This window comes from Neoarius graeffei, chromosome 25, assembly GCF_027579695.1.
Source record: "Neoarius graeffei isolate fNeoGra1 chromosome 25, fNeoGra1.pri, whole genome shotgun sequence".
Taxonomy (NCBI): domain Eukaryota; kingdom Metazoa; phylum Chordata; class Actinopteri; order Siluriformes; family Ariidae; genus Neoarius; species Neoarius graeffei.
Genome location: NC_083593.1, coordinates 13544718 through 13566067, shown reverse-complemented (window position 1 = coordinate 13566067; position 21350 = coordinate 13544718). Strand labels below are relative to the sequence as shown.

The window sequence follows — 21350 nt, the reverse complement described above, 5'->3', positions numbered from 1 at the left end:
TAGACTTATATCAGTAGAATAAAATATATATTATATAAATATTTAGGCACTGCCTGAAAGTGGAGCTCCCGATGAACGTAAAATGTGTTAGTAAATACCACCATGTTATTTTTTTTTTAAAAAAGCAAATTAAAAATAAGCACTGGATAAAAAACCCATCTATCTTATGGAAATAAAAATACAAATTTCGTTGTCAAGTGTTTATGAGATACGTTGCCTTGCACTTACAGTCGGGTTCCTGATGGTTGCAAAAGCCATCATATACCAGGTCAGCGCATTACCACATTCTCTGAAGTATGGAGGCACGGGGAGCTCGGCTATAACGTTATATGTAATATGTAAGGAATAAAATACTTTAGGACATGCCTTTAAAGGAAAATAGCCAACTCAGAATGGTGACAGTGTCTCCTCTTCACACTACCCTGTATTTTTATTATTATTTTCCTATTACAGCACACCCGGAGTCTCATCTCATTATCTCTAGCCGCTTTATCCTGTTCTACAGGGTCGCAGGCAAGCTGGAGCCTATCCCAGCTGACTATGGGCGAAAGGCGGGGTACACCCTGGACAAGTCACCAGGTCATCACAGGGCTGACACATAGACACAGACAACCATTCACACTCACATTCACACCTACGCTCAATTTAGAGTCACCAGTTAACCTAACCTGCATGTCTTTGGACTGTGGGGGAAACCGGAGCACCCGGAGGAAACCCACGCGGACACGGGGAGAACATGCAAACTCCACACAGAAAGGCCCTCGCCGGCCACGGAGCTCGAACCCGGACCTTCTTGCTGTGAGGCGGCAGCGCTAACCACTACACCACCGTGCCGCCCCACACCCGGAGTGATTAAAAAGGACAAGGTTATACTTGTGGTGTTTCCAGTCAACTTTAAAAGAACTTCCAAAATAAAATGTGAAAATATTTCGATGTTTCCGTTATCCAGTAGCAGTCAAAAGTTTGGACGCACCTTCTAATTCTACGTTTTTTCTTTATTTTTATAAATTAAGACACTTCATGTCCTAAAGTAATGATTTCTCTTTACTTAGTGGAGCGGTTCTTGACAAAATATGGATTACTACAGTTGTTTAATAGGGCTTTTGACTGTATGTTTATTATTTACGATTTACTGTTTGATCTCAAACACATTAAGGCGGCAAGAAATTGCACTAATTAACTTTTGACACCTCTTAATTAAAAAGCATTCCAGGTGACTCCCTCATGAAGCTGGTTAAGATAAATGCCAATAGAGCGGCGGCTACAATTAATCGACAGTCCATAATTAGACACCTTTTTCAGATTTACCAATAAAAAAAAACAATTTTACAAAGGTGAGTCTCAGTTACAACAGTTATTATTGGTTAATTAATCAACCGGAAGACCCGCCTCGCCCTTTGACCTTGTCGTATGGTGACACAGCTCGTTACCGGAGATGGAATTTTTTTCGCACGATCAGCAATTCAAGGAAAACCCGGACGTTCTCATCGCAGGTAAGCATGGTGGAAAGATCACGGACATGTTTTTACTTCTCAAATTCACCGATATTTCATGATCTCCTCGTCGAAACCTACTTTGTTTCTTACTCTTTCATTTCACCATTTTGTATCTAAACGTGCGTTTGAAAAGTCACGTGAGGTGTCGATAATAGTGATCACCTTCACCGGTGTCCACCATTATCGACACCCTGTGGAATTAAGTGACATTTACAACTGTTATGGATCAATCTTTGTGCAACATTGTTGAAGTAGATGAAGTACTTTAAAAAAATAAAAAGTGCCGTAATTTATAATATTTTTTTCTGATTCCTAACAGAATGGAATGTTTATAGAGTATTTGGAATCCGATTGCAATAAATAGAATTAGAGCAGAATTAAATTCCTCGCATATAAAAAATTACATGCTTGAAATATTCAGATTTTTCTATTCCATTCAGAAAAAAAAAAAAAAAAAAATATATATATATATATATATATATATATATATATATATATATATTTTTTTTTTTTTTTTGCAGTTTGTTGTAAACATCTACCACATATTACAATATCAGTAGGCATTTTATATTTTGGTTCGAGGAATGAGATGTGAACTTTGACCTGGATTTTAATGTGGTTACAATCTCAATAGATAGTTTTCACATGACGTCACAGAGTCGGGGATTCCCTCGTGGCGGCCATCTTGTGGGTCAAGCTTACCGTACGGGTCACTGAGCACACATTGTAACGCGCGAGTACAAAGTCTTCAAAAGAACCCAAGCAGGCTATTTAAAGCTAGCAATGGTGCACACCTGTTGTATTCACGGCTTTCGTAATAGGTCAGATGATGACGTCAAGCGGAGCTTTTATGGAATTCCCACTGTACGGGAGCACGAAGGCGAGCAAACAAAGAAACTCAGCATACAAAAGGAGAAATCTATGGCTTGCGAGAATCAACCGCAAGGATTATCAGCCTTCCAAACACAGCAAAGTCTGCTCCGATCATTTTATAACACTACGTTCACACTGCAGGCTGAAGTGACTCAAATCCGATTTTTTCGCCCATATGTGACCTGTATCCAATCTTTTATTGACAATATGAATGACACAGATCCGATTTTTTCAAATCCGACCCAGGCCGTTTGGATATGTGGTCCTAATTCCGATTCCTATCCGATCTTTTCATATGCGACTTCAGCCTGAACCGCCAGGTCGCATTCATCCGACTTACACGTCATCAACAAGCCACAAATGTCACTATTCTGCACTGAAGTAGGCGGCGGGTCTCTCAAAAAAAAGTTACAACAACATGGCGCATGACATCAATGCGACTCCGCACCCACACGTTCCTTTGAACGGAGGTTGCAGTCACTACCCCGCAGAACGCCTGAGCCAAAACCCTTGCCCTCTTCCTTCTCAATCTCCTCCTTAACATCAGGCTATTGTGCATGTTCTGGCTCCGTCGCAACAACAACTGCATCATCGCCAGGTACTCCATGCTGGCTACTGTCATACACAGGAAACTTTAGGTTACTTCCGTAAACACTGGCCATGCTCACTGCGTGTGACGTCGTCGTATCCTGCAATGCGCATGCGGAACACTTTTAGGTCGCTTTTCGTTCATACTGAGGATCACATACAAGTCGCATATATTTGTTAATGTGAACGATCTCACAAAAAAATCGGATTTCACAAAAAAATTGGAATTGAGCATTAAGCCTTGCAGTGTGAACGTAGTGTAAGTGGTAAGTTGTTTAAATAAACAATCAATTGTGTTTAAGTTTGTTTTTGGAAACCAAAACATCATGTAAACAATCTCTGGAGAATGCATAACTGGAACCGCTGAGTGTACGTTTACACTGTAATGTACACTTAATATCGCTCGTTTGTCACGTTTCTATTTGACACTTGTCACTTCACTCACGCAAGGGTCATTTTTGAAAAACATTTTAGGTCTATTCTGTATGATTTGATTTGCGTTTGGGATGCAAACAGCGCGCCTTTTGGCGGATGCCGCCTTTTTCACGGCTGAATCGCGCAGATCCGATTTTTTTTGGGGGGGGCGTTGGAGTGTCTGATTATAATTTCAAAGTAAATTCTGTATTAAAATGACTAAATAAGCAAATCCGTTACAGTCCATGAAATATAGGAAGTATAAGGATGAGAAAAAAAAAAAAAAACAGTGAATCAGAAAGCTGCGCACATTTGCGCAGCTTCGCGCAAATGTGCGCAGCTTTCCGATGCAAAGTAATATTGCAAAGTATTCATACCGTTGTCGTGAGATGTCGTCCAATGGATCCATATACTTCCATTTGCTTGATTTTGCCGACATTGATCTTTATTTTAGAAAACTGACTATATAACTTTATAAATTTGTCCGAGATAACGTAGCCGGTAATGGCGATGGTCCTTTGTTTGCCCCACAATATTGCGGCTGGAGGGCGTTCCCCGGAATGCCATGACATCAGTGAAAACTATCTATTGCCTGTTGACATTTATTGGTAAACGACAAAACTAGAAATGAATACAAACAAGAACAAATGATTAACAAAATGTGATCTATGGAAATACTTCGAAAGTGGAACAAAAAGATTTTCTGACGCAGGTTAAACATCTCATCTCATCTCATTATCTCTAGCTGCTTCATCCTTCTACAGGGTCGCAGGCAAGCTGGAGCCTATCCCAGCTGACTACAGGCGAAAGGCGGGGTACACCCTGGACAAGTCGCCAGGTCATCACAGGGCCGACACATAGACACAGACAACCATTCACATTCACATTCACACCTACGGTCAATTTAGAGTCACCAGTTAACCTAACCTGCATGTCTTTGGACTGTGGGGGAAACCGGAGCACCCGGAGGAAACCCACGCAGACACGGGGAGAACATGCAAACTCCGCACAGAAAGGCCCTCGCCGGCCACGGGGCTCGAACCCAGGACATTCTTGCTGTGAGGCGACAGCGCTAACCACTACACCACCGTGCCGCCCCAGGTTAAACATTATCAGTTCATTTGTTTACAAACATTCAAATTACTTCCTCATTTACGTAAACACCGACATCCGTATATTTATATAAAAGATATTTTGTACTAAATATAAGTCTATGTGGGCGGCACGGTGGTGTAGTGGTTAGCGCTGTCGCCTCACAGCAAGAAGGTCCTGGGTTCGAGCCCCGGGGCCGGCGAGGGTCTTTCTGTGCGGAGTTTGCATGTTCTCCCCGTGTCCGCGTGGGTTTCCTCCGGGTGCTCCGGTTTCCCCCACAGTCCAAAGACATGCAGGTTAGGTTAACTGGTGACTCTAAATTGACCGTAGGTGTGAATGTGAGTGTGAATGGTTGTCTGTGTCTATGTGTCAGCCCTGTGATGACCTGGCGACTTGTCCAGGGTGTACCCCGCCTTTCGCCCGTAGTCAGCTGGGATAGGCTCCAGCTTGCCTGCGACCCTGTAGAAGGATAAAGCGGCTACAGATAATGAGATGAGATAAGTCTATGTAAAGCATCTGGATGTTGATAATTGTGGACAAAGGTGTCGATAATTATGGAACGGTGTCACGTGATCGATACGCTAAGTAATCAGGAATCGACTCTTTTTTTTTTTTTCCAGTGGAAGTTTGAGTAATTATTCATGCACAATGTACGTATTGAAAGTCTTTTCTACTTTTGCAACGGCCAAAAGATCGTTAAGGTGTCGATAATTGTAGCCGCCGCTCTAGTATGCAAAGTGTCATCAAGGTAAATGCTGGCTACTTTGAGGAATCTAAAATACGAAATATATTTTTGGTTTTTTTTTGTCAACACTTTTTCCATATACATCTTATTTCATAGTTTTGATGTCTTCAGTATTGTTCTACAATGTAATCAAAATGCAGAAAAACGTATGAATACGTCGGTGTGTCCAAATTTTTGACTGGTACTGTATACTAAAATCAAATACTTTAAAAGATCCAGCAAGTTCAAAAAAAAAAAAAAAAAAAACCCACACTGCTCTCTGCATCATCAAATCTTTTTCCATCATCTTTATCAATATACCATCATTTCCTTCCCAACACATACAAATATATCTTCGGGTTTTTTCCTTACCTCATACAGCATGCCTGGAATTTAAATCAATGTTTTCTAAAGCACAGAACTAAAATGATGTACATGCACGAAAAAAAGATGTAAATTAGCACTGACCTTTGAGTCGGAATATTAGGCTGCACTCGTGCTTTGCGTAAGCCTGGACAAACGAGACGAACGCCCTCATTCCTCTCTCAAAAACGGCCCTGTCGCCTAACGCCAGAGCCTTCAGTTTGGGCAACACGTCCACTACGTCCTTTACAGGAGGATACGGCTGGAGAGGACACTGTAGGACACAAGCTATTTATTCAATCCATTCATCTTTTCACCTCTTAAATGACTATTAGTCAATTATTAATGATGTGGTCATAAAGTTATTATAATATAAATTCTTCAAAAATGGTTCCACAACAGATGAAGCTGGAAATGAAGATTTAATTCACTTCTGATGATCAGTAAACTAATCAGAATAGTGAAAGCTTCATTTGGTGTGTGTTTGTGCAAATTAAATGCTTGGATATCATTGACGCATCGTATAACACAATAGATCAGAGCGAGTTATTTTAAAGACTGTACTCAGGACTGTTTCCTATATACTGCTTTTAAAACATGGATATTAAATCATTATTTATAATCAGGGGGTTTTGGAAAGAAGCCATGGCCTAATGGTTAGAGAAACAGCTTCGGCTCCAAAAGGTTGTCAGTTCGATTCCCTGGACCAGCAGGAATGGCTGAAGTGCCCTTGAGCAAGGCAGCTAACCCAGTTCAACTGCTGTGTGTATGCTGTAATGTCGCTCTGGATAAGAGCATCTGCTAAATGCCATTAATGTAATGTAATATAATCCTGTATAGAGCTGCTGCTCACACATGAATGTTTGATGGTGTAAATAAAGCAAGTTCTATTGATACTTACTTTTTGATTGATAGACAGGAAATTGACGTAGGATTCCTCCATTGGCAGGAGAAAGACAAGAGCATTGCCTCGGTTCCCGATACGAGCAGTTCGGCCACATCGATGCACAAAAGAACTGCGGGAAGGAAACACAGTCATTTCGGGGAAATTTTCTTGAAATACGGTATGGAAAGTTTTGGGAACCTCGTTTAAAAAAAAAAAATCACGGAATGACTATTTAAAACAGACACACTATAGAGGATTTCGGCCTACGTCATTGTTTCCATAGCGACAATATTTATGCCGCCATTTTGACGGTCACAAATATGGCGACTACCGGTAGCGATACACTGTTGATCATGACGAAGTCTCATTGTCGAGTATTTTATCCGGCCTAGATGACGCGAGTAAGAAGCGATATCACCAGAAAATCAATGATGCTGGTGTACGTGATCCGTACACGTTACCAGGCTATCTTTTTCTGGCTTTGCAGCGCGGGTGCTCTTCCTGACCTGCAGTCAGGCGTGTGGGAAATCTCATCTCATCTCATTCTCTCTAGCCGCTTTATCCTTCTACAGGGTCGCAGGCAAGCTGGAGCCTATCCCAGCTGACTACGGGCGAAAGGCGGGGTACACCCTGGACAAGTCGCCAGGTCATCACAGGGCTGACACATAGACACAGACAATCATTCACACCTATGGTCAATTTAGAGTCATCATTTAACCTAACCTGCATGTCTTTGGACTGTGGGGGAAACCGGAGCACCCGGAGGAAACCCACGCGGACACGGGGAGAACATGCAAACTCCGCACAGAAAGGCCCTCGCTGGCCACGGGGCTCGAACCCAGGACCTTCTTGCTGTGAGGCGACAGCGCTAACCACTACACCACCGTGCCGCCCGCGTGTGGGAAATACCAGGGAAAAAACATAAAAGAAAAAGGAGCGAGATGCAGAAAACACCTTCACTATCCAGCGACGTAGGGCATTTACAGGGCGAGCAAAGGGAGAGGTATTTGCAAAAATTGAGGTTAGCAGGCTTAGAGAACGATGTTTACCTGTTTCCACCAGGATTGTTCACTGACGTACAGAAGTACACGAAGCCCTCGTCTTTACCTGACTTCGGCCCACATGATCTGTATACCTATGTCATTAAAAACCAGGCTGGGTAACATGCCTACATCAGCGGGTCGTCCCTGGAGCCGGTGGTCGCCATCTTATTACAGCTAAGGTTTGTTCACATTTTCATTTACTTTCGGTCCTCAGGATAAACAAAATGTTATTAAATGTCATTGAAATAACTTCTTAGTCTGTTGAGACATGGCCCGTTATAAATTTGCTGTTACCAGGCAATGACCAAGAACTGTATTATTAGGGTCGGTGTAGTTGTAGCAGTGCGCTAGCAGCTAGCTGTTAGCACTAGCTAATGTCAACAACATCATAGCTGGTATGTTACTGTAGCAATGTTTACGTTCAGTCATTTGGATGACTGTTAAAACCTTTCAGTCTCAAGTTTTTCCTTTACTGGATTTACTAGTTTACTGAGCTAGCGCACTCGCTCCCAGCCTGCCCGAGCTAGCGCACTCGCTCCCAGCCTGCCCGAGCGCGCTAGCTCAGTAAACTAGTAAATCCAGTAAAGGAAAAACTTGAGACTGAAAGGTTTTAACAGTCATCCAAATGACTGAACGTAAACATTGCTACAGTAACATATCAGCTACTATGTTGTTGACATTAGCTAGCTTGACCTTCAAAATGGCGGACACCGGGGCGTCACGTGACCTGTGACGTCACGTCGAAATCCTCTATACAGTATAACATAAACCAAATGGAGACAAGATCCAATTTGAGAATGACTTTTCCATAAAATCTCACAGACTGTGTGTATATGTTTGCGTAAGCCACACCAAGCTCAAAATTTCCACCGGATTTACAAACATTCCATAACCAACATTACATAAATCTACAAAATCACCTGTAAATTACCAGCCGTGTGTACGGCACTGCTGATATGGGTTTAGCGACGTCCACAAAACTCCATAAAAGGCAAAAATATACCCTCACGAGTAGAAGTGAAAGATATTTTGACTCACCTCTATGGCAATAGAAAAAATAAATCATATTTTTTTCGCGGTGCGGTTTCCATCAAATCCTGCGCTCTGATTGGCTGGTAAGCGGGTCCGTATCCTATGGTACGGACCCCAGTTACGGACCTCTGACGACTCGCTCGTTCACAGTAGCATTTTTTGTCAACATGTATCTTTTTTTAATAAGATTTATTTATAAGATTATCAAAAATCTTATAATTTTTTGCCAGCATTTCTCAGGAGAATAGCATTAATTTTACAGCACGGATAGCGATAACGACAGTGTTCACAGCGAAAGCGAGTTTTACTACCCTGAGGAAGACGAAATAAAAGAGAACATTTCAGGAGAAAGCTAAAAACCTGTAACTGTTGCTAACACCGAACAAAAACATGGCTGAATCCTGAATGACTCAATTTTGTATAAATAGGGGACTACATAGGCGGCAAAATGTAGTTTCTTTTCCTGCGATGGAAGTGCACTTGTATACAGAGGAGGAAGCCATTTGCATTACAGCCGTGAATGAGGATTCAAAATGGCAACTTGGCTCGGTTTTCTCTTTCGGGCGCTCTCGTTTTCTGTTAGAATTTGGTAAAGAAAAAAATAAATATATTATTTACCAGCTTAAAGTCGGTTCTTAAGCCTTGAATACTGACCTCGGCCCAGAAGGCCTTGGTCAGTACTTTCAAGACCTCGGTCACGGTATTTCACAATACGGACCTCCCAGCTGGTAAATAACATTTCTCTACACATTCACTGGATACGCATGATCGTGCGCTCCGATTGGCTACTCTACTACCAGGCTATCAGCTCATATACCGTGACTAGAGAAAAACAAAAGGCAGAACGCATCAAGTATTTAAAAGAAACAGAAATAGCTAAATAAAAGAATATAGTTTTTCCCCCCACCAATATCGCCTGTTCCGCACTCCAGCCCAGTTGGTGGTGGTAATGCACCTTTGAGTTGGTTCACCAACCACAAAAAAAGAAGAAAAGAAAATGGCGGAGCGTGTTACTGAACCAACCGAGGATGAAATAAAAACTCTACTTGAAAACAAAACCCCAAAATATACAAAATAAAAGTATTTGATGGCAAGAACATCTTTTTTATTTTTCAAGAATTATTCTCATCATCGCATTTTCCACAAATTGCTCCTGTCATTTCACCGGTTTGTTTATATTCTCAGCGGAAATATTGTCGGATGTTTTGTATGAAGTTTTTATGTCTCAAATTTGCAAAAAATAAAAAATGTTCCGTTTCTCAAAATCCAGTGAATGTGGATAGAATAAAACAGTTATTCCACTCAATCTAGTCGTACATGGCTTACAGCCAACTTGGCGCTACGCTCCTCATCGGCTACTGGCTCATATCCGACTCAAATTCATGGAATAAGTTAAATATTTAATAGCATAACAGGACCTGAAAGGCCAAACTCTGAAGCCAAATTAAGGAAACTGTGCATAAGGTGTGAAGTGAGGTGGTTTGATATGAAAACAGAGCGTAGCCAGGTGATCGTGGACACCACAGCCATCACACAGAGAAACCGCTATGTTTAACTGATTGATATGATTTGAAGCCAATCAGTCGAGGTTCACATTTAGTCATCATCTTATGCATAAACACTCAGGAACATGAACAAGATATGAACTTTTTCCCAAAATGGAACAGAATTGTTTAATTCTGGTCCACAAAGCCTTTTTTGTGTGTGTGTGTGTGTGTGTGTGTGTGTATTTAAGGAATTACAGCTAGACACAAGAGATGAGAACCACTATCTGATCATACAGAGTGACTAGCTGTGGAACCAACAATCCTACAGTCATGGATTTACAAAAGCACAAATTATCAGTCACTTTATTTATCAAAAACGAGGTCATTAGTCACTGGGTATGTTGAACAACATTATCAAGTCATTTAAGTGCAGTATATTACATCCACAACACCACTAGTGGTGTTCTTACCTTGCGCTACTTGGAGGATCGTACTGTAGCACCCAGTTCACATCCGGGATGTCGATGCCTCTTGCCATCACGTCGGTGCACACGAGTATCCCACTGCAAGTTACAAACATGAACCTGGATAAGAATGGGTACGTCAGGGAAACCAATCAATGACTGTAAAAAAAAAAAAAAAAGAAAAAAACCCCCACGGATGGCATCTTATCTCTAAAAAGTCAAGTCACACAGGTCTAGCACCCCTGCAGTACAATTTTTAGCCCCGCCCATCTCCATGTGTTTGAGTGACAAAACAGCGTATTTTCCATATCAGTTTTCTTGTCAAAACTGGCTTTCCATCTTCAATGTCTAATTCAAACAGTTAGTTTTCCATATAAAAGGAGTTTGGTTCCAAAACGCGATAGAAAAAAAAAAAAAAATCAATCAAGTTCACGCCAAAAGAAGCTTGGCATTTGATCGCTATTCAAAGTTCCATAATCAATGTTATGCAAAACGCAAAATCCTCCACATTTCTCTATACTGTATATCCTCTTTCTTTCCAAACTGCAACAAACGCCACTACTGATTTTCAGCAGAACGTGATATCTCTGCTCGACCAATCACGGCGCACCATTCAAATACGTAAATAGTAATAACAGTTGCCACTGATTATCAAGATCGGAGAGAATCCCCATACTTTAGTGAGATTTTTGAATGAAATAAATTATCTTAAAAGTTTTATATTATTCCGGTAGAGAATGTGGTCCAACGTTATTTTCCACTTTGAGCTCACTTGATTCCTCCTGGGATCGAGATATGCCACTTTATATACAAAATTCCACGAAATCGAGTTGTACATGAGCCGATAGCCGATGAGGCGTGTAGCACCGAGTAGGCTATAAGCAACGTACGAAGAGACTGAGTGGAATAACTGTTTTATTCTATCCACATTCACTGGCTTTTAAGAAAGAGCATTTTTATTTTTTGCAAATTTTTGAAGCTGTAGGCTTCTCGATAATATCATGGAAGAATTTTATTTCGTGTTGCGAGAATTTTGCTATAAAACGCGTGTTCTCTTGTCGTGCTTCACTCGGTCGTTGCTATAATTTTAACATGTAATTACCATTTCGCTTCTAAGAGCACCAGCAAAATTATACGATCCAGACTGGGCACCCAGTCAGAAAATGGGCTACGTTTCGTCCAAGGTCAGACTTGATTCTTCAGCAGTCAAACCAGATAGAACGTGATATCTGGGTACTCAATGGTCGGTAGACGCGTCTTATCTTCAGAAACGTCTGACTTATTTAAGAATATGGGTCAAAACCCCACATATCTATCTTCTCTTTGTATCAAACCTTCACTCGACCGTTCAAATCGTAGTAATACTGAGAAAATTCAGCATTGTTTACAGACGCGCTTTCAGCGACTGCCGTCCTAGTCGCTTTGTAGATCCACCATCACGGCGGACGCTCATGACGTAGCACGTTTTGATCATGTGGTTGCAAGTCATCTATACACACTGAGTAAAGAAAGACACACATCCTTGAAGAACAAGAAGAAGAGATCAATGGATAAACAATACCTTAACAGATGGAACAAGAGTCATCATGAGATGACATATTTCCCCCCCCCCCACATGAAACCCCACTCCAAATTTTCTGAAGCTGGGGGCGTCGTGGCTCAGGTGGATAAGGCGCCATACCATAAATCCGGGGACCCGGGTTCGATTCCGGCCCGAGGTCATTTCCCGATCCCTCCCCGTCTCTCTCTCTCCCGCTCATTTCCTGTCTCTGCACTGTCCTATCCAATAAAGGTAAAAAAAAGCCCCCCCCCCCCCCCCCCCCCCCAAAAAAAGGGGGGGGGGGTCATGGATAAGGCGCCATACCATAAATCCGGGTTCGATTCCGACCCGAGGTCATTTCCTGATCCCTGCCTGTCTCTCTCTCCCACTCATTTCCTGTCCTGTCTCTACACTGTCCTATCCAATAAAAGGTGAAAAAAGCCAAAAAAAATTAAAAAAAAAAAAAAAATTTCTGAAGCTGAATTGGTTGCCATGGAAATACTGAAAAAAGAAAAAAAAATCAAAATCACAGAGATGCCAAAATGTCAGAAGGCACAACTTCTCTAGTCACTTAACATAACTGTCAGATTTTGTGAAAAAAATTCCTTATAGTTTTTGAGTTATGCTCCGGAAACTTAAATGTTGACAGACGGACAGAGCGATCGCTATATCCCCCCGCGCCATACGCCAAGGAGATAAAAAGGGAAACAGCTTTGTTGCAGTAAAACAAGGTGCATTACCTCTTTAATTCCCGAAACTCGGAGAAGATCTTGTTCCGCTTGTCCTTCATCTTGCCATGGATACAAAGAATGGTGACATTTTTGATCAAGACCTCCAGCGCTCTGCCGAAATACTCCACGCAGGCACACGTGCTATGAAACAGGTTAAGAATAAAGACACCGTGAGCTGGACAATCATTGGGAGGTGGATAAAACGGAAAAGTAAGGACTCGGGTGTCGTTTGGTTCAAAAAGCTTCCAGCATCCACCTGAAGAAGATGAGCTGCTTCTCATGTTTGTGTTGTCTCAGGAAAGCCACCAGCGTGTTAAACTTGTCTTGTGTTCGACAGATCTGCCAAAAAAAAAAACAAAACTCCAAGTTAATACACCACACGTGAATACTTGTGTGCAATCAAATTTCACACGATTTGATTCGAATGTCATTTTCTCTCGTCATCCTCTTTCCAAAAATAAACATCTCGAGTTCAGTGTAAAGGTCTGCCCCCTCCTTGGACCCATCTACAAAGCAGATGTTTTTATTAAAATGTTATGAATGTAATGTTATGATATTTTAAAAGGGCCCTTTTGCTTGTTTTAACATACACTATTTAAGTGCATCTGTATATATGCTAATCATATATAATATATAAAAGGCAGCACGGTGGTGTAGTGGTTAGCACTGTCGCCTCACAGCAAGAAGGTTCTGGGTTCGAGCCCAGGGGCCTTTCTGTGCGGAGTTTGCATGTTCTCCCCGTGTCTGCGTGGGTTTCCTCCGGGTGCTCCGGTTTCCCCCACAGTTCAAAAGACAAGGGGGTTTGGTTAACATGGGGCGGCCTTGGGCTGAAGTGCACTTGAGCAAGGCACCTAAACCCCAACTGCTCCCTGGGTGCCATAGTATAGCTGCCTACTGCTCTGGGGTGTGTGTGTGTGTGTGTGTGTGTGTGTGTGTGTGTGTGTGTGTGTGTGTGTGTGTGTGTGCACTCATTGCTCACTTGTGTGTGTTCACTGCTTCAGATGGGTTAAATGCAGAGGACGAATTTCACTGTACTTGAGTGTGGATGTGACAAACAAACAAAGGCTTCTTTCTTATTCTAACTCAAATTAAAAAAGTGCTGGTTTTTCCGATTACAGTTAGGGAGTGCAAACGTTTGCACACACCTGTAAGCTTTACTTCATTTGGTTTCTGATACAACCCCGATTCCAAAAAAGTTGGGACAAAGTACAAATTGTAAATAAAAACGGAATGCAATGATGTGGAAGTTTCAAAATTCCATATTTTATTCAGAATAGACCATAGATGACATATCAAATGTTTAAACTGAGAAAATGTATCATTTAAAGAGAAAAATTAGGTGATTTTAAATTTCATGGCAACAACACATCTCAAAAAAGTTGGGACAAGGCCATGTTTACCACTGTGAGACATCCCCTTTTCTCTTTACAACAGTCTGTAAACGTCTGGGGACTGAGGAGACAAGTTGCTCAAGTTTAGGGAGAGGAATGTTAACCTATTCTTGTCTAATGTAGGATTCTAGTTGCTCAACTGTCTTAGGTCTTTTTTGTCGTATCTTCCGTTTTATGATGCGCCAAATGTTTTCTATGGGTGAAAGATCTGGACTGCAGGCTGGCCAGTTCAGTACCCGGACCCTTCTTCTACGCAGCCATGATGCTGTAATTGATGCAGTATGTGGTTTGGCATTGTCATGTTGGAAAATGCAAGGTCTTCCCTGAAAGAGACGTCGTCTGGATGGGAGCGTATGTTGCTCTAGAACCTGGATATACCTTTCAGCATTGATGGTGTCTTTCCAGATGTGTAAGCTGCCCATGCCACATGCACTAATGCAACCCCATACCATCAGAGATGCAGGCTTCTGAACTGAGCGCTGATAACAACTTGGGTCGTCCTTCTCCTCTTCAGTCCGAATGACACGGCGTCCCTGATTTCCATAAAGAACTTCAAATTTTGATTCGTCTGACCACAGAACAGTTTTCCACTTTGCCACAGTCCATTTTAAATGAGCCTTGGCCCAGAGAAGACGTCTGCGCTTCTGGATCATGTTTAGATACGGCTTCTTCTTTGAACTATAGAGTTTTAGCTGGCAACGGCGGAAGGCACGGTGAATTGTGTTCACAGATAATGTTCTCTGGAAATATTCCTGAGCCCATTTTTTGATTTACAATACAGAAGCATGCCTGTATGTGATGCAGTGCCGTCTAAGGGCCCGAAGATCACGGGCACCCAGTATGGTTTTCTGGCCTTGACCCTTACGCACAGAGATTCTTCCCGATTCTCTGAATCTTTTGATGATATTATGCACTGTAGATGATGATATGTTCAATCCCTTTGCAATTTTACACTGTCGAACTCCTTTCTGATATTGCTCCACTATTTGTCGGCGCAGAATTAGGGGGATTGGTGATCCTCTTCCCATCTTTACTTCTGAGAGCCGCTGCCACTCCAAGATGCTCTTTTTATACCCAGTCATGTTAATGACCTATTGCCAATTGACCTAATGAGTTGCAATTTGGTCCTCCAGCTGTTCCTTTTTTGTACCTTTAACTTTTCCAGCCTCTTATTGCCCCTGTCCCAACTTTTTTGAGATGTGTTGCTGTCATGAAATTTCAAATGAGCCAATATTTGGCATGAAATTTAAAAATGTCTCACTTTTCACATTTGATATGTTGTCTATGTTCTATTGTGAATACAATGTCAGTTTTTGAGATTTGTAAATTATTGCATTCCATTTTTATTTACAATTTGTACTTTGTCCCAACTTTTTTGGAATCGGGGTTGTAGATACTGGAAAGCAGACGTTATCCTGGTCATTCTGCTTACCGTGTAGTAATTACTAAGCCTCGCTGGTGTCTTCTGGACGCTTGTAGCTGCCACTCCTTTCTCCTTCACAGTGATACGGACCGGGTTTCGGAGGCCAGCCCTCACCAGCTTCTCCAGTTCCTGAGTCTGCGTTGCTGAGAAAAGGCCTGTACGCCTCTGCTTGGGCAAATAACCCAAAATAGTGTTGAGGCTGAAACAGAATAAGATGTTTTATTAACCAAGACTGGACTAAACCACCTTTCTAACCACTAGAGAATTGCTTTTCGTTTTAAACAGCACCTTGCTTCAAAGCCCATGTCCAGGAGTCTGTCAGCTTCATCTAGAATAAGCACGTCCAAAGCCTTCACACAGCTAGCCAAGTCAAGGCCATCAGCTTTCCTCCTGAACATGTCCTCCAGTCGCCCAGGCGTTCCGATCACGATATTCGCGCTACGGTTCAAATATCTCACGTTAATCTAATCTAGACTACAGTGTCTTGCAAAATTATTCATCCCACTTGGTGTTTGTCCTGTTTTGTCGCATTACAAGCTGGAATTAAAATGGATTTTTGGAGGGTTAGCACCATTTGATTTACACAACAGCTTCAAAGATGCAAATTGTTGTTTTATTGTGACACAAACAATAATTAAGATGAAAACAAACAAACAGAAATCTGGAATGTGTATTGGTATTCGCCCCCTTTTGTATGAAACCCCTAAATAAGAGCTGGTCCAACCAATTCACTTCATAAGTCACATAATTAGTTGATTAAGAGCCACATGTGTGCAATTCGTGTCACATGATGTCTGTATAAATCAACCTGTTCTGGAAGGACCCTGATTCTGCAACACTACGAAGCAAGGAACATGAAAACCAAGGAGCCTCCAAACAGGTCAGAGACAAAGTTGTGGAGAAGTATAGATCAGGGCTGGGTGATAAAACTATCCCAGAAACTGAATATCCCATGGAGCACTATTAAATCCATTATAGCAAAATGGAAAGAATATGGCACCATTACAAACCTGACAAGAGAAGGCCGCCCACCAAAATTCACAGACCGGGCAAGGAGGGCATTAATCAGAGATGCAACAAAGACACCAAAGATAACACTGAAGGAGCTGGAAAGATCCACAGTGGAGATGGGAGTATCTGTCCATAGGACCACTTTAAGCTGTACATGCCACAAAGCGGGGCTTTATGGAAGAGTGGCCAGAAAAAAGCCATTGCTTAAAGAAAACACATTTGGAGTTTGCCCAACAGCATGTGGCAGACTCCCCAAACACATGGAAGAAGATTCTCTGGTTAGATGAGACTAAAATTGAACTTTTTGGCCATCATGGGAAATGTCATGTGTGGCGCAAACCCAACACCCTGAGAACACCATTCCTACAATGAAGCATGGTGGTGGCAACATCGTTCTGTGGGGATATTTTTTCATCTGCAGGAACAGGAAAGCTGGTCAGGACTGAAGGAAAGATGGATGGCACCAAACACAGGGCAATTCTGGAGGAAAACCTGTTTGAGTCGGCCAGAGGTTTGAGACTGGGATGAAGGTTCACATTCCAGCAGGACAATGACCCTAAACATACTGCTAAAGCTACACTGGAGTGGTTTAAAGAGAAACATTTAAATGTCTTGGAATGTCGTAATCAAAGCCCAGACCTCAATCCAATTTAGAATCTGTGGCATAACTTGAAGATTGCTGTACACCAACGCAACCCATCTAACTTGAAGGAGTCGGAGCAGTTTTGCCTTGAGGAATGGGCAAAAATCCCAGTGGCTAAATGTGCTAAGCTAATAGAGACATACCCCAAGAGACTTGCAGCTGTCATTGTAAAGCCACCTTTTGCTGCAAAGTATTGATGGGGGGGGGGGAATACCTATGCACACTCCAGATTTCTGTTTTTTTTTTTCATCTTAATTATTGTTTGTGTCACAATAAATCAACAATTTGCACCTTTAAAGTGGTAGTCATGTTGTGTAAATCAAATGGTGCTAACCCCCCCAAAAATCCATTTTAATTCCAGCTTGTAATGCAACAAAACAGAACAAACACCAAGGGGGATGAATACTTTTGCAAGACGCTGTAAATCTGATTAACAACCTCACCAACCACCAAACCAAAACCAGTCACCACTCACCCATTGGTCTTGAACTTTTCTACATCTTCAATGGGGTTGCTTCCACCAATTAAAAGAATGTGCCTGAAATCAGTAGAAAGAGGCTCAAGATTGAGTTTCATTTATTTGGCTTCTGTCAGAAACGTTACTTCTTTACAGCTATGAACCACACCTGAACTGAGGAAACTCTTCAAGAAACTGGCCTACAACTTCACTGATCTGGATGGCCAGCTCGCGGGTCGGTGTGATGATCAAAGCACCAACCTGCAAAAGTAGCACGAGTCATGACTCGAAACAGAGGCATAGGAAGCATTCATTCAACTTTATTTGAATAAACACAAGTGCATTGTTTTAACCATGAATTCCCAACTTTGGTCCTGGAGAGCCACCTGTCCTGGACATTTTAGTGTTTCCCCCAAGATGCTCTAACACACCCAATTCAACTGTGTTAAATAGGTGATTAGTGGTATCAGGAGTGTTGTGAGTAGAGCCCGGCATGCTGATATTACCAGCTGACATGAGCTAATTGCAGATAAATACGATAAATGACAATTAAAAAAAGAAATGAAGACAGAAGATGAATTCTTAAACCATGTTATGAGTGTTGTCTTTATATTGTTTGACCACCAGCAGGCACACTGTTACTCCACTGTTGGCAACATGCATGTTTGGATTGCTACAAATCACAACAATCAGCTGACCCAAGCAGAGTCGAACAGAGGTACTCTGTTCAAAGTACTGTACTATTTATGACAAAACGAGTTTATTTCTTTACACTGCACTGTGTCATGAATTTTGGAAAGGACTCTTAAACAGCTACTCAGAACAAATGGTTGAAAAAAAAAAGCTGTCTATGTTATGCGTTTCTGAAAGAAGAAAATAAAAACATCAGATGAAATGATGGAAATATTATCGGATTTTAAATCCTTGAATATTGAAATCGGTCTGAAAAATGCTATATCGTTTGGGGTTTATTTGCGAGTTTGGAAAGGACACAATATGTAGGACAGAGGGTACCTCAGGACCAGTATTATTTGTGGAGTTTGAAACATTCCTTCAGTACAAAATCAAATCAAATAAATCCATCCATCCATTATCTGTAGCCGCTTATCCTGTTCTACAGGGTCGCAGGCAAGCTGGAGCCTATCCCAGCTGACTACAGGCGAGAGTCGGGGTTAAGGTATTAGGCAGAGACCCGTCCACCCGTAAATTTGACGGGCAATTGCCGATTTCAACGGGCAAGTATACACACAGACGGATACTGAAACGGACGATAATGCCGAAAATTTTCGCACATGAATACTCCCACATGTCATCCGATAAATCCAGTTATGTTCCGCCCACACACGGACTGGCCATCGGGAGTAGCGGGAGTTTTCCCGGTGGGCTGGTGGTTCAGCGTGGGCCGGCGGAGAAAAAAAAAAAAAAAAAACAACAGTTGCGCGCTGGCCTTTAATATGATAAGCAATGTTAACAGTTTCTTTAACAAACTGTTAACATTGCTTATTACAGTTGCGCGCTGGCCTTTAATATGATAAGCAATGTTAACAGTTTGTTAAAGAAACTGTTAACATTGCTTATCATATTAAAGGCCAGCGCGCAACTGTTTTTTTTTTTTTTCTCCGCTGGCCCACACTGAACCACCGGCCCACTGGGAAAACTCCCGCTACTCCCGATGGCCAGTCCGTGTGTGGTTCCGCCATCATTTACAAATCGTAAGAAACACAGTTTAATACGAAAAATTCTGAAAACTTGAAATGAAAAATCAGAATATTTCATCGTTTCCGCCATTTTGGCCCGCACTGAATCTTGTAACATGCGGACTGAATAAATCGCGAATTCTGATTGGTCGAAAATTGCCAAACACCCTGCGTTGTAGTTTCCTCTTTCTTGGCGGGAGAACCGCATTTTTTTTTGCTGACTCACTCTTCTGGATCAAGATGAATCCCAACAAACGCCCCAAATTGAATGTGACAAAAACTGATTCGTTTTTCCACAAAAAGACAGAAAAGGTATGTGTGATACATTGATTAACAAGGGGGTTTCATTGGGGTATGGTAAAATAGAATACTGTTGGTTTTTTTTTTTTATTAAATACTGTAACTAGATCAAAAGATTATATACAATTCATTGTTGTTTATTTTCTTTTCACTTTTGTTACCAAATCAAACACCATACATACATCTGATACATTCAGGAGTGAAACTGAAAAAAATACAAAGTAAAAATATGCAATATTTCTGATCAAAAATTACACGCCATTTCACCCTGAAAATGTCCTAGAATGCAGGAAATGAAGTCTAAATTTCAAAAATTTTCTGGGGGGGCATGCCCCCAGACCCCCCTAGAGGGACTTCGCGCCTGCGGCGCTCGTCTTCGCACCTGCGGCGCTTATCAGGATTATATAAAATATTATTTTTGACTGGTAAATTTCTTTTTCTGCCTAATACCCTAGTCGGGGTACACCCTGGACAAGTCGCCAGGTCATCACAGGGCTGACACAGACAACCATTTCACATTCACACCTACGGTCAATTTAGAGTCACCAGTTAACCTAACCTGCATGTCTTTGGACTGTAGGGGAAACCGGAGCACCCGGAGGAAACCCACACAGACACGGCGAGAACATGCAAACTCCACACAGAAAGGCCCTCGTCGGCCGCTGGGCTCGAACCCAGAACCTTCTTGCTGTGAGGAGGCAGTGCTAACCACTACACCACCATGCCACCCAAAATAAATACGTGTGGGATAATATAATGGATGGATGGATGGATGGATGGGGTTGATCTTTATATCTAACAGTGACTGCTCTTACTTACTTGCATTTTCTTCAGCTTCTCCTCACGTTTCATGAGGATTTCTATCAGAGGAATGACAAAAGCAAGAGTCTTCCCACTGCCTGTAACCTGCAGTGTTTGATCACATTTTTAAGCACATCCAAAGCAACTATTATTATTCAGTTTACTCTAAACAGATGCTACTAGAAAGCACTTACCGCTTCAGCTGCGACATCTTTATTGCTCATGAAAAGAGGGATGCATGCTGACTAAAAGGAAAGAGTTTAACAGTATGTTAAAACATCAGTGTCAGAGGCAGGGCCACTAGTTGGATATCATGTAAAATGGGTTCAAAAATACCTGAACCGGAGTCATATAAGTAAATCCAAGTTTCTTCAGAGTCAGCAGTATGCTGTCGTGAAGTTTCACTGGCAAATTATCCCATTTTCCATCGCTGATACTCTCCATAGCTCTGCTTTGCAGTTTTTCTGTTTTACTCATAACATTCGCATGCTTTCAGTGCAACAGAGTATGCGATCCGGGTAGGAACAAAAATACTCGTTACTGCGTTCCGCTTTGGGTCAGTTTCTCCAGTACAGCAGAGTAAAAAAAAAAAGTTTTATATATATATATATATATATATATATATATATATATATATATATATATATATATATATATATATATATTGCATTAGAACTTGATGAAACATTTACACTTGTGTACACAAGTGAAGAAACCTTTATTTGTCACATGCACACTCAAGCACAGTGAAATTCATCCTCTGCATTTAACCCATCTGAAGCAGTGAACACACACACACACACACACACAGAGCAGTGGGCAGCCACACTACAGCGCCTGGGGAGGTACCTTGCTCAAGGCCGCCCCACGTTAGCCTAACCTGCATGTCTTTGG

General features: G+C 41.7%; 1 protein-coding gene across 2 annotated transcripts in view; it reads right to left on the bottom strand.

Moving 5' to 3' along the window:
- ddx55 (DEAD (Asp-Glu-Ala-Asp) box polypeptide 55) overlaps positions 1 to 20947 on the bottom strand; it is a 28796-nt gene extending 7849 nt beyond the window's left edge. Inside the window, exons 1-12 of one of the 2 annotated variants that reach the window (XM_060908695.1) lie at positions 20793 to 20947; positions 20651 to 20701; positions 20475 to 20561; positions 17828 to 17919; positions 17677 to 17739; positions 15836 to 15985; positions 15557 to 15746; positions 12990 to 13072; positions 12743 to 12874; positions 10469 to 10561; positions 6452 to 6566; positions 5656 to 5824 (exon numbers count right to left, since the gene is read on the bottom strand). In XM_060908695.1, coding sequence (XP_060764678.1) covers positions 5656 to 5824; positions 6452 to 6566; positions 10469 to 10561; positions 12743 to 12874; positions 12990 to 13072; positions 15557 to 15746; positions 15836 to 15985; positions 17677 to 17739; positions 17828 to 17919; positions 20475 to 20561; positions 20651 to 20701; positions 20793 to 20933 — 1366 coding nt within the window. In that variant the 5' untranslated portion in view covers positions 20934 to 20947. Of the gene's footprint in view, positions 1 to 5655; positions 5825 to 6451; positions 6567 to 10468; positions 10562 to 12742; positions 12875 to 12989; positions 13073 to 15556; positions 15747 to 15835; positions 15986 to 17676; positions 17740 to 17827; positions 17920 to 20474; positions 20562 to 20650; positions 20702 to 20792 lie in introns of those variants that run through there. The other variant, XM_060908696.1, reaches the window with a different exon arrangement.
- Between the last annotated feature and the right edge of the window lie 403 nt (positions 20948 to 21350).